We start from the raw sequence: 14297 nt of genomic DNA on the forward strand, positions 1-14297 counted from the left end.
TCTCTCTCTCTCGCCATGGAAAATGCATAGCGTCCACCGCCCCCTCTACGCCACCTCCGCTCGTTTCCGCCGTGGCTTCCCCAAGTCCTTCTCGCTCCGGCGCAAGGTCCCTTGGCGGGACCTGGTCCTGGAACCGGGGTCAGAGATCGTCACCAAATGGAACCACGTCTTCCTCGTGACCTCCCTCCTCACCTTGTTCCTCGACCCTCTCTACTTCTACCTTCCCGTCATCGGCGGTCCAGCCTGCATGCAGATCGACGTGGGCCTTGGCATCTTCGTCACCTTCCTCAGGACCGTTGCCGACCTCTTCCACCTGCTCCACATGCTCATGAAGTTTCGCACCGCCTTTGTGGCTCCCAGCTCTCGGGTCTTTGGCGGCGGCGACCTTGTCGTCGACCCGTCTGCCATCGCCTCCCGGTATCTCAGGTCCGATTTTTTGGTTGATCTCGCTGCCACGCTGCCTCTTCCACAGGTGAATCGACCAAAGATTAAATTTTTGTTTTTTCATCGATTAAGAAAAAAGAAAAAAGAAAAAAGAACCCAAATGTTTGATCTTTCCAATGACTGAATTTTTATGCTTTTTTCCTAATCAATTATTTATGTTTGTTTATCTTTTGGTGGGATGGGTTATTAAACTCGTCCAGAAATTGAATCTGGGTGCTAGTATCTACTGGTTTAATTTTGAATTTACTCTGTTTATGCTTTGGTAGATAGTCATATGGTTCGTAATTCCAGCGTTGAAAAACCAAACAGCTGCTCATTCGAACCACACGCTTTCTCTGATTGTTCTCCTTCAGTATGTTCCTCGGTTTTTTGTTATTTTTCCTTTGCACCGGCGGATCATCAAAACCACCGGATCTATAGCCAAGACTGCTTGGGCAGGGGCAGTGTACAATCTCCTTCTCTATATTTTAGCTAGCCATGTAAGCCCGAACTTAATTTCCTCTTTATCTTCTTATTGCTTAGTATCTCAATACATATTTGGAATGAATCCTGTCAGAGACTTTTATTATTTATCGCTACTATTTTCTAAAATGTCAGTGCAGATTTTCGGAGCTTCGTGGTATTTGCTTTCCATTCAGCGGCAGCATCAGTGCTGGAGCATAGAGTGCAAAAATGAGATGAATGCCACACACTCTCCGTCTTGTGATCCTCTGTTTCTTGATTGCCAGAGTTTGGGCAATCCCGAACGGCTTTCTTGGCTGAATGCCACTAAAGTTCTCACTAGCTGTGATGCTCGAAACGATTACTATTTTCAGTTTGGAATGTTTGCCGATGCCTTTACTAATGATGTTGCTTCTGCTATGTTCATTGAGAAGTACTTTTATTGTCTGTGGTGGGGTTTGAGGAGTTTAAGGTATGGTTTGCCTGTTCCCACATGCTCAATTACTGGCTGAACCCCATGGAGTATTCTGTTTTCTGTTAAGATATCAGATTTGTTTCAGGGTCCTAGGATTCTCTAGGATCTCAGATTTGTATTGAGTTGCATTTCTATAAAAGCTTGCAAACACGTTGGAAAGAATGTGCATTGTTCACAACTTAGTTAATAATCAAATAACATGTGAATTTATTCCATATATGTAGACGATTCAAAGAGGTTTGAGAATATGTTAAAAGGCTGGATATCAATTAAGCATGTCACATGATATTTCCTGAATTGTTTATGATATGTTTTTTTTTGGACGAATGAGTAACTTTTCATTATCAACAACGTATCTAATTACAAAGAAACCTTAGCAGAGTTAAAGCAAAAGACAACTGAAGAACAACCCAAACAAAGAATCCAACAAGGATGAGTACAGAGGAAAAAAACATACAACAAAAATCAAACTAAAATCTCATCTACACCCCAAATCCTGTAAAGGATAACCTTTCTTTTAGTGGTCTTAAACTTACCTTTAGAGAGAATCTTAGTTCTAACCTCCCATAAAATGTTTGAGCAATTGGATTTCAGTTTTGGGATGATTAGCATAACAGATAGCATTAATTGTTTCTGATGTTGTTGTTAAATTCTGTTCTGATAGCTTGTTCCTTACTCCTTCCCCATTCCAATATGTTACTGCTCATGTTTCACCTAACCAAATCTCTGTATCTCTGTCTCTATCTTTCTGTGGCTATATATAAATATATCTTGTTGATTGAGGTCTGACAATTATACATGAACATATTTGAAACATTACTTTTGATGGTTGTGCTAATAGTTCGTTTGCCCAATAATGCTGTCATATGCAGTTCATATGGACAAAGTCTAGTTACAAGCACTTTTAGCGGTGAAACATTGTTCAGCATTCTCATCTCCATATCTGGGCTTGTTCTGTTCTCACACCTCATAGGCAACATGCAGGTATTGTCTGTCTAAATATGCGCGGTTATAATGATTCTATTTCAGTTTTGGTAGTTTGTGTAATGTGACAGAATTGGGTTTTCTTGAAGAATTATCTGCAATCTACAACAGCAAGACTAGAAGAATGGAGGGTCAGACGAAGAGATACAGAGGAGTGGATGAGGCACCGTCAACTACCCCCAGAATTGCAGGAACGTGTTCGTCGGTTTGTTCAATACAAATGGCTTGCTACAAGAGGTGTAGATGAAGAATCCATTTTGCGCTCTTTGCCTTTGGACCTTCGTCGTCAAATTCAACGACATCTTTGTCTGGCTCTTGTTCGCCGTGTAAGTCCTTTATGCATCACAGAACTAGAATTGTTCTAACAGCGTACGTATGACAATCCTCAAAACTTATGCCGGATTCTTATCATTCTTGTGCTGATCTTCTTCTATGTCATGATATATATATATATATATATATATATTCAAACATCTGACAACTCAGATGCTGAGTCTCATGCATAAGTGGCGGTTTTGAGAAGTAAAAATATAAGTAGTCTCTGAAATTCCCATTTCATTTTCAAATTCTGTATTTCATCGTTATTATGCTTTGACGATACTTCCTAATTTGCAGGTTCCTTTTTTCGCACAAATGGATCATCAGCTCTTAGATGCCATCTGTGAACGCCTGGTCTCGTCCTTGAATACCAAAGACACATATATCATCCGGGAGGGTGATCCAGTGAACGAGATGCTGTTCATCATCAGAGGGCAGCTGGAGAGCTCCACAACCGATGGTGGAAGGTCAGGATTCTTCAACTCTATAACCCTCAGAGCCGGCGATTTTTGTGGGGAAGAGTTACTGACATGGGCTCTAATGCCCACCTCCAGCCTCAACTTTCCATCATCAACTCGAACAGTCAAATCCCTTACTGAAGTTGAGGCATTTGCACTTCGAGCTGAAGACCTCAAGTTTGTTGCCAGCCAGTTCAAGCGCCTGCATAGCAAGAAACTCCAGCATGCTTTCAGGTACTACTCCCACCAGTGGAGAACTTGGGGAGCTTGCTTTATACAAGTTGCATGGAGACGTTGGATGAAAAGAAAGAAGGAAATGGAGTTGGCAAGACAAGAGGGCTTCTATTATACACATAATTTGGAACAAGACTTTAACTTTAGGGATGGATCAGGCGCAGATTATGAGGATAGTGGTGCTGATGGCTTGGCAGATCATGAAAATGCAAATAATGCGCGCCACTTGGGAGCTACAATTTTGGCTTCAAAATTTGCTGCAAACACCAGAAGAGGGGTTCAACACAAGTCTGATCCAACCAGCTTACAGATGCCCAAGCTGTTTAAGCCAGAGGAACCTGATTTCTCAGCGGACACTGAAGATAGTTGAGTTGTAAAAGAACCATTTCTTTCATATCATATACAAACAAGTGTAACTTGGACATGTCAATAGGCAGAGAAGCAAACTAGAGAGCTTCTCTCCATTAAAGATCTCCCCTCTCTCCAAATGAAAGCTCTACCTCTCCTCTTCTTTTCCTTTTTCTTTCCCGTTTTTGGAAAGCTAGATCTATTGCCGCCATCGACCCCTTCTCCGTCTTTCACGCCCACCATCCGTATGTGAGCCCCCCAAGTTACCATGTAGCTCTGCCCCTGGCGGACTCCTCTCTTGTTAAATATTGAAGTGGAGTTCCTCTTCAACACCCCTAACTAGTTCAATCGATTTCAGCGCTATCTCTTCCGTTGTGGCATCCAATCTCTTGTTGTCGTTAAATAACACATCTAACACATCCATTGGGCTTCTTAAAAAACTGTTGATTCGACGATTTTTAGGCCGAAAAGATATTGAATGGTCCAATTCTTAAGCCCATTTCTATTATTTTATGTTTTCTTCGAGCACTATATTAGCTTTTTGGGAGGTTTTTTTTTTTTCCCAGTAATCCGGAGTTGAGAGAAGTGAGAAATCAAAGGCAAGCCAAATAAATCCAGAGTTATTGACCCCAAACCCAACTTGACTCCGCCCAACACACAGTCCTCAGTCTTAACCCATCCATATAGACAATAAGAATGTTGGCCTATTGACCCAAGAAAGGCTTGGCCCATTTAACATTCCAGTCCAATGTCAGAAGAATAATATTATGATGTAATAAATTGTGAGAGATAGGATTTAATCGTTTCATGGCTTGTTTAGACGTGTGATTTTTTGAAAAATTGCGAATATCAAGAGAATTTATTTATTTTTTTAAAAAAAATTATGTTTGAATAGTTTAAAAAATTCGAGACAAAAATTAGATTAAATTTGAGTAGAATTTTATATTTGAAAAACAGAATTAGAAAAATAGTAACTACATTGTAGTCAAATATACAATACCCCAACTAGTTTTCATTTTATAAATGTGTCTCTAGCATGGTAATAAATTCTTTCATCAAACTTGACGAGAAATGCTACATTCACTTCTAAGTGGACACTCGCAAGTATACATTTCCTGATGTGGCAGTTAAAATTACTATTAAATTTTGAATGGATCATCACTAACTTTTGGATCCAATTATAATTTTAACTAGCCATCATGTCAAAAAATATGCACTTAAAAGTACATGTAGTATTTTTCAACTCTGATCAGACATTAGAAAATGTTTTGAGTAGTACAGTTTTCGTACAAATTCACATAGCAATATCTTAATGGTAAAAAAATTAAACAATAAATTTGAGAGATAAACTTAATTGTTTAGTAATCCATGTGGTAAGTGTCACGTGGACTATCAAGTCAAATTATAAGAGACTTGTAAAACAGAATGGGGGAAAAAACAACGGCCCCGTTTGAAATCCCATTTCCCCTCTCCTCCCCTTCTTTTCACTTCTCTCAAAAAAACATCAATTTCAAAACATTCTTAATTTTTTTCACTTTTTATATTACATCAACACTTTTTTAATACTTTTTAAATAAAAAAATTTACTACAATATAAATTTTTCTCACTTCTTCATATAAATTATTTTAAATTTATATCACATCAATCTTATTTTCTGATCATTAAAAAAATTTCAAAGGAGAGGGAAGGAGAAAGAGAAAGGGAATTTCAAAGGGGCAAACAAAAAAGCCCGAGACAAAAAAGCAATGTCCTCTAGCAAGCACTTGGTGCCCAACTGCCTTTAGAAAGGCCTGCAAATTGCCACCCATTTGGCATTTGCTGCCACAAATGTCCTTCTAAAGATGTGACTGCCTAATTAACTCCACCTTTCCTTTTTCAGGATCGCCAATCTAGAACCAAAAGCAAAAACAGACCAACAAAAAGCACTTTGCCGTTAGCAACATTAAAAAGCAGATTCTATACACAGTAAAAGAGAAGAGAGAAGTATTTACCAAAAATAATAATAATAATAGAAAAATGTTAGATTTACAGCACTAATACAACAACTACATAACAACTCCTTATATGAAGGTGAGTCTCACACACTGGGGCCCACCCTTATATGAAGGGTTGTTGTGCAGTTATTGTGATGGTGTAGTGTAAGAATCAAATCCCATAATAATAATCTTAAGCGGTAAATTATTTGCTATTAAATATTGTTAAAATTTTTAAAATACTCATAATTATTTGAAGAAAAAAAAAAGAAAAAAATGTTAGAATTTAGATTTTAGTTCAAATTTAATGAAATTTGCAAAAATACATATGTTTGAATCTTTAAAATTTTTTATAAATTTTTGTTTTTTAAAAAAATAAAAACATGAGTATTTTAAGAATTTTGACAGGATTTAACAGAAAATCTTAACGGAGTACCCTTAAGTGAGACGCTTGAAAACTTAAATACACTAGTTTGAGACATTTAATAATTCGGTACTCTTTTTATCAAAACGGTTGATAGTACGATACCTTTTATGAAATTAAAAAAAAAAATATGTAGTTTGTTTTCTATTTTCAAAACAAAACAAATATACCCCATAAGACAAATATAATTCTCACGTCATAAACTAAAAACAAAAACTACGTACCCTTCAAAATACTTTAACGTACGTACCCGTACTTCTCTTGTCGACTAGTAACTTTGTTTACCAATATTTATTTTTTTAGTAGCCTCGCAGCTCTCTTCTTCTCAGTTTTTTGACATGCTACCTTGCATTTTTATTTATTTATTTATTTTTTTTTTAAGGGTTACCTTGCATTTTATTATGAGAACTACTCTTGACCATAAAGATTGGACTTTCTCCAATGTACTTTTCTCTACCCATTTTATACTTTTACGAGCGGATTTAGATCCCCTACAATATTTAAAATATTACAAATTTTGCGATGCATCAAATCTTGACCGTTCATTATAATTGAATGTTTCAAAATATGCCACATCATCAATGCAATTAAAAACTAAGAGTTCTCTCTCCTTTTCGGCCACCAACCTTGTACCTTGACCATGATTGTTAGTGTAGTTTTTGAGTCGGTTGTTGTTACTCCTTCAAGGGGTATCCTCTTGATGGTCGGAAGGTCTTTGCAATCACAAATCAAATTAATGAGGCAAAAGAGCTTGCCGAAACGTGCCGACGGGGTAGGCTCCGATGCCGAAGTCAGGCGATAATCTTAGAAGAGAAGAATTTTCTCAAAAAGGTGTTTGTGTGTGTAATCAGAAAGTCAAACTTGAGTTACTGAACGCTCCTTCATTTTATACATGTCTTGTCGTCCCTTTTGTTTTAGGAGGTAAGTCTATTCTTGTTTATTTCTTACCTGCAATCTACGACTTTAACATCTAATCTTGCATTGAATAGCTGTCATATGACTCAAATCAGTCTCTTTCACGTCCATTCTGTTCTCTCTTTTGTTTAATGCCCTCATATTTCGAGGAAGGCTCTTGAGAAGTGGGTTTTGGTTATGCCAGCAGGTAAGGCGATTGTGGAGCCTTTAGCGATTGGTGATCGCTGGCGACTGGCGTTTTCTAAAGTGCATTCTTGGTGCTTAGCCTTGGCTCGAAGGCGGTCTATTACATGTTAGAGGGTGGGGCCTAAATCAATGGATGGGCTTCTGAATATGGACCATAACCATCATGTAGGGTTACAGACGAGACAGTTATTAATCGGTAACCGCCAACAACCGAAAAAATTGAAAAACTGAAAAATAACTGCAACTAGATAATCGAATAACCAAATAATCAGGTACTCGATTGCGGTTACTTGTTATAACATTTTAAAAAATCAATTAATAACCAGATAACCGTTAACCGGTTTTTTTAATATATATATTTATATTTAAAAAAAAAAAAAAAAAAAAAAAAAAAAAACGAAAATAGTCGAAGACAAAAGCAGAGCCATGGTGTTTAAGCACTGAGATTTGTGTGAAGGTCCTTCATCATTTGTTTTTAGGATTCAGCTTATGTGCGCATATGCTGTTAAAAATATTAAATGACCCAGATTTAACCAGACTTTTTCTTCTTCTTCTTTCTTTCTTTCTTTCTTTTTTTTTTTTTTTGGTAAAAAAAAAAAAACTCAAACAGCGTCGTTTGAGCAAAACTCTACCTTTCTTTGGTTCTTTTACTTTACACAGGGATCATGTTCATCGCTTTCCTGCAAGTGGAGTATCATTGCTGCATTTTTATTTTATTTTTTGCTTTTTTTGCTTCATGCCAACCCAAATCATGTTCAAGGAATATTTTATTTGCTTTATGTTTTAAGCAGGCTTACAGACTTACCGATACCCTTGCCCTGTCAGCTAACTTTTGTTGTTTTGGTACACTAATTAGAGATATAAATCTAATTAATTAGTGATTTAAATAAAATATGGAAGGACAGAAAATGATGTCACTAAATGTCAAATATTAAATTTAAAAAAATTCAACAATAAAAAATAATTTAATTATCCAGTTAATAATCAAATAATCCACAATTGAAAATAATTGGTAGTGTGAAACCAACCCATCCATTCTCCGCCTCAACACCACGCTTCGGTGGAAGCCCAATAGCCCGACACCTAGGAGGTTTGGAAGGTGAGTATTAATTGCATGTTGGTTGTTGGATATGGAATGGCGTGACGGTGGTGGTGGTAGACTGATGATAGCAACGAGAGTAGTGGTGATGGTGGAGCTGTCGTGGTATTGCATGAAATCTCGATCATTCACAAACTTACACCTCAGTGATGGGACTCACAAATTAATAATGCACCCACTCCCAAATAAAAAATGATGGTCAATAATAATAATAATAATAATAATAATAATATCTTAATATTTAATCTGCTCACTTTCTTTTAATTTAGGAAAAATATTAAAAAAAACTCCTCAACTAACCACCAATATTAAAATAATCCCTTCAAAATTTCAAGTTTTAAGTGTATTTAAATGATTCATCAAATTATTAAAAATGTGTCAAAAAAGAAGTTATTTTTGTTAAAATATTTATAATGCCCTTACCACGTGTCATATATCTCATTAAAAAAAAAAATTATAAAACATTAAAGTCACCCCTTTATATATATATTATTTTTAGTTTTTCATTTTTTTTAATATTTTTATTTTTTTGTTCTTGATTTTAAAATTTTTATTTTTTAATAAAATATATGACATGTTAAGGGTATTTTAAAAATATAATAAAAAAGTAATATTTTTGATATACTTTAATAGTTTGAATGATCACTTTAATACACTTCAAAATTTATGAGATTATTTTAAAACCAATCATTAGCCGAATAAATTATTTATATTTTTCCCATTAATTTAAGTTACCAAACCCAATAATTTAATTTATCTCCGCCTTTCTTCTTGAGGCAGGGATCCGAATCCCAAACAAAATGATATTATTGGATTCGGTTACTGTGCGGTACTAAAAAGTACCATGTGTGGCACGTACCATATACGTTTCTTGTTTGGCAATTTTTTTGAACGGCTGTATTCCAGCAGTTTCCAAAATTACAGTAGATTGTGCAGTACTAAATGTAAAATATAGACAGGATAAGAAGCAAAATTACAGTAGATTGTGCAGTACTAAATGTAAAATATAGACAGGATAAGAAGCAAAATTTGGACAAGACAGCATGCACGTGTCGAAGAAAACGAAAAATACACTCTTGACTATAATTAATGACAATGCAGAAAATTCAACGAAGAAAAAAACACGACACAAATTTCATATGAAATTTATTATTGCTTGCATTTAAATTTTATGATAATTCATTCTATTTTTATTCCTTCATCGAGAAAACTTATCTGTATAATTAAAATTAAATAATAATAATAAAAAAAAAATGAAAAGTCCCTTTGTAAAGAATAGAAGCCAACTCATTGGTTGGCTGCTTGTGAAGATATTGAGGCAATAATGATTATATTATCTAATCAGGTAACTTTCTTGTAATTGAAGTTATTAAACCTAATAATCACGGGCAGTGTGGAATCTTAAAAAGTCACACTCACACTAGAGAGAGAGCGAGATTGAGTGTGTGTCTGTGCACGGTGTGAGTTTTCTCCCTACTTTAGCTGGAAAACAGAGCAATCTGTTTTTATCTTAAAGAGGAAAAAGAAGCTTTGAGGTTGTGTGTGGCCATGGCTGCTCGCAGGCTCTCCTCAGTGCTGTCTCGCTCTCTTTCTGCTTCTCATGCTTCTGGGTCTGCTTCTCTGCCTTCCTCTCTAGGTGACCTCTTCCACAATGCTCTTCTTGATGCCTTTTCTTTGTTTTTCATTCTTGATAAATATGATGATGATGATGATATTTTTTTTTCTTTTTTTCTTTTTCCGTGTGTTGATGTTTCTGTGCATGAGTGATACCATATCTGCTAAAAAGCCACGCAGAGAGAGCTTATTAATCTTGGAACTTTATTGTGTAATTCATAAAAAAATAATAATAATAATAATAAAAAAAACTTTTATTTTGTAAGCTCTTCCTGTTTGTTACGAAAATAGAGGAGAAAATAAGAACAAGGAATTTTGAATCAGATATTCCTGTTTAAAGCCCTTTTCACTTTATAAGGACTGGGAAAAGATAACCTTGAGTCAGCTTGGCATAAATATCTTCCTTAGTTTGGGTGATGATGATGAAAGAAGATCAATAAAGGACTAGATTCAACAAGTCAAGATTTTTGAGTGTTGGGGTTCCTTCTTTTTTGGAGGTTATCTAGAATCATAGGAGAAATCCAGTTACTATTTAACTGGTGAACAGGCCAATACTAAAATCAGAAAAAGATGAAAGGAAATATTCTGTTTGGTGCAGGTTGGAAATAATCAGATACCACAATGTTATACCATAATTTGAAATAATCTTTTTCCTTTTTTTATTTCTTTTGATTGTACTCCTTTATTTACGTTTTAGTTCATACATATTTTACAAAATTTATTTGATGAAGTTATTTACAAACTATGACCTTCAGTAAGAACTTCTGGCTGTGGAAGAAGCATCAACAGGTTTAGCACTGCTGCTGTACCTGAGGAATTAATTACTCCACCTGTTCAGATAAGTTACACCCAGCATCTGATTAACGGGCAATTTGTGGATTCTGCATCAGGTAATGTTTCCCTTGAAAAAGTCCAATATCTTTTCTTTGTTTCTTTCTTTTTCATGAAGCACTTTTACCAATTGGTATTTTACAATATTTCTCATTGATGTTGCATGTGAATGTGATGGAGCTGATGTCGGGCATTCTGTCGGTCTCAGGAAAAGAATTTCCGACACATGACCCTCGTACCGGGGAAGTGATTGCCCATGTTGCTGAAGGTGACGCAGAAGATATCAACCGGGCTGTAGCTGCTGCTCGGAAGGCATTTGATGAGGGACCATGGCCAAAGATGACCGCTTATGTAAGAACAACCCTCTTGCTCCTCCTATTTTGCTTTTGTTATTCAATTAGTATGTGAGTGATTCCTAATACAGATAAATTTTGTCAAATTATGATAAATTTGCACTGATATATTCTTTCCAGGAAAGATCACGGATATTGTTGCGATTCGCTGATTTGGTTGAGAAACACAGTGATGAGCTTGCAGCTCTAGAGACATGGAACAATGGGAAGCCTTATGAACAGGCTGCCAAATCCGAATTACCATTGTTTGTGCGGCTATTTTACTATTATGCTGGTGAGATCACTAAAACTAATAGAGTATTATTCATCCAAAAAAAAAAAAAAAAAACTAATCAAGTATTGTTTGCTTTTACTATTGCATGCATTGTGTTCTAATGCTTTCCAGTACAAATTATTCAGGCTGGGCAGATAAAATCCACGGACTAACAGTTCCAGCTGATGGAGATTATCATGTACAAACATTGCATGAACCAATTGGAGTTGCAGGACAAATCATTCCCTGGAACTTTCCTCTTGTCATGTTTGCTTGGAAAGTTGGGCCTGCTCTAGCATGTGGTAATACTATTGTCCTGAAGACGGCGGAGCAAACGCCTTTGACTGCTCTCTATGTGGCAAAGCTATTCCATGAGGTAGGTTTGTTGAGAGCAAATGCGTTTTGTTTCTTTGCATTTCCTAAGTGATCATCGTGTAATCTATTTTGTATTCTTTGGTGATAGGCTGGTCTTCCTCCAGGTGTGTTAAATGTAGTTTCTGGCTATGGTCCAACTGCTGGTGCGGCTCTTGCCAGCCATATGGATGTGGACAAAGTAAGTTAGGCATCTTCATGTTATATAACTCATGGCTAGATGAAGTTGTACCTGATCAATTATATTGAGAGCAGCATCACCTGTTCTTTGGAATCAATTTTCTATTACTGCCAATATCAATTATTTTTTGGCTGTTGGTCATTAAAAGATAATCTTTCACATTGCCACAGCCTACAAGGATGCAGCCTGCATATATATCATACCACTTGTCAATCTCTTAAACTCCGCTGATTTAGCAAAACTAAACCTTTAATCTAGTTTTGTATATGTCCACCTATTGAAACCAGTAGCAATGCTTTTGCAGCTAGCATTCACAGGATCAACTGCTACTGGGAAAATTGTTCTTGAATTGTCCGCAAGAAGCAATCTTAAGCCGGTAACACTAGAGCTAGGAGGGAAATCACCTTTCATAGTATGTGAGGATGCTGATGTTGATAAGGCTGTGGAGCTTGCACACTTTGCTCTGTTTTTTAATCAGGTTTGTTCAATCGATTTTCTAGCAGAGCTGGATTTGTTAGGATGTGAATGATTTAATTAATAGATAAATGCTATATTGTCTCCAGGGGCAATGTTGCTGTGCTGGGTCTCGTACATTTGTACATGAACGTATATATGATGAGTTCCTAGAGAAAGCAAAGACACGTGCTATGAGACGCGTTGTTGGGGATCCCTTCAAGAAGGGTGTGGAACAAGGTCCTCAGGTACTGAGACATGAGGATGAAGTGGTTGGCACAATCTTATTAAAGTAGGCCTCTTCTAAGTTTCTCCAGTGCCTAAGCTATAGTACAAATTGGTTCACAATCAAACTTCAACAGAGCTGGCATGGAGAGGGGAGCATTCTCTTCAATATAAAATTAACACTTTCTGAAAAAGAAATGTAGAACCCATAGAATTACAATATACCCATGGATTTCAATGAGACAGCAGATTTTTTCCTCCGTATTTAAAATTAAGGACTTCTTAACTCAATGGATTATAAATCCATGGGAGTAAATACATTCTTGAAAGGTGTTGCAGGCCATGTTCTGTTTCAGCTTACTCATGTCTAACAAATCAAGTAATGCTGTTTCTGATCCTTTTGAAAATCACAGATTGACCCGGAGCAATTTGAGAAAATCCTTAGGTACATAAGATCTGGAATCCAAAGCAATGCCACCCTTGAATGCGGAGGTGACAGATTAGGCTCCAAAGGCTACTTTATTCAGCCCACTGTCTTCTCGAATGTTCAGGTACTTATAACTTCTCTCTGGTAATTGCTTTAACCATTATGGATGAAATATCATATGATGGAACATGAATTTGACTTTTTCATCTCGTTAGGATGATATGTTGATAGCAAAGGATGAGATCTTTGGTCCAGTGCAATCCATCTTGAAATTCAAGTGAGTTTAAAACTTCATTCAATCTGCTACAGTTGTCATTAAACTTCCACCACTCCCACAATTATACTATCCTAAATAGATGATATAGGAGGAAGAAGAAACATGTGTCCTAACTCCAATGCTATTTGGGTCAAAAAAAAAGAAAAAAGAAAAAAGAAAAAAAAGGTTGCTTGGAAAACACAAAAAATCAAATGAAACTAGGTCTCTTTAAGTGCAGACCAACAAATTTTTATTTCTGTTGATGGAAATTTTGGGTTCTGTACCAGTGATATTGATGAAGTAATACGAAGGGCGAACGCAACGCGCTATGGTTTAGCTGCAGGAGTTTTTACTAGAAACTTGGACACTGCCAACACCTTGAGCCGAGCACTAAGAGCTGGTACCGTGTGGGTTAATTGCTTTGATGTGTTTGATGCTGCAATTCCTTTTGGTGGGTATAAGATGAGTGGCATAGGCAGGGAGAAGGGAATCTACAGCCTTCACAACTACTTGCAAGTCAAGGCTGTTGTTACTCCTTTGAAGAAGGCAGCGTGGTTGTAAGCGTCTCAGTTCCACCATGTTGTCTCACTTTTCCTGTTCTAAATAAGGAACCAACCATACATGGTGATCAGCTTGTAATTGAAATGCACAGAAAGTAGTAAACCTCGAGAAAACTTACTTGTTTGCACCCGACTGCCCCAAGTTTACATTTGCATCTCTTTGGAATCCTAGTGACATTTTGAGTGATGCTGTTATTTTGGATTGTCTTTCTCAAGTGAGTAGTGTTGGAAATCCCCCTTCTATCCCGAAGTTAGAAACATTTTCCAAGGTGAACGCCATTGAATCGTGTCTGTCAGGCCTAAGAAATTTGTACATTACATCTAGGCGGTGGCTTGACAATAAAAAAGACTAAAGAGAACATTGCCTTCAAGCATTGAACTCAAAACCTATTAGCTACAAGTATCATACTCTACGACAGTCATCAGCCCTCCTAGTTTTCTGTTTCTGCACGCCTAGTTCTCACATGGCCAA

The 14297-nt window shown here is 36.6% G+C and overlaps 2 protein-coding genes across 2 annotated transcripts; both read left to right on the plus strand.

Moving 5' to 3' along the window:
* On the plus strand, positions 1-3803 carry LOC133875685 (probable cyclic nucleotide-gated ion channel 16). The gene is made up of 6 exons (XM_062313891.1): positions 1-472; positions 711-923; positions 1047-1357; positions 2233-2344; positions 2434-2670; positions 2960-3803. The coding sequence occupies exons 1-6, from the start codon at positions 23-25 to the stop codon at positions 3722-3724; spliced, it is 2088 nt and encodes a 695-aa protein (XP_062169875.1). The 5' UTR covers positions 1-22; the 3' UTR covers positions 3725-3803.
* A 5905-nt stretch (positions 3804-9708) lies between these two features.
* LOC133874958 (aldehyde dehydrogenase family 2 member B4, mitochondrial) lies at positions 9709-14020 on the plus strand. The gene is made up of 11 exons (XM_062312913.1): positions 9709-9936; positions 10670-10804; positions 10954-11096; positions 11219-11372; positions 11498-11727; positions 11815-11904; positions 12209-12382; positions 12468-12605; positions 12996-13133; positions 13225-13286; positions 13553-14020. Exons 1-11 carry the CDS (start codon positions 9849-9851, stop codon positions 13824-13826), a joined length of 1626 nt encoding a protein of 541 aa, XP_062168897.1. The 5' UTR covers positions 9709-9848; the 3' UTR covers positions 13827-14020.
* The last annotated feature ends 277 nt before the right edge of the window (positions 14021-14297 follow it).

Source organism: Alnus glutinosa, chromosome 8 (assembly GCF_958979055.1).
Source record: "Alnus glutinosa chromosome 8, dhAlnGlut1.1, whole genome shotgun sequence".
Lineage (NCBI taxonomy): Eukaryota > Viridiplantae > Streptophyta > Magnoliopsida > Fagales > Betulaceae > Alnus > Alnus glutinosa.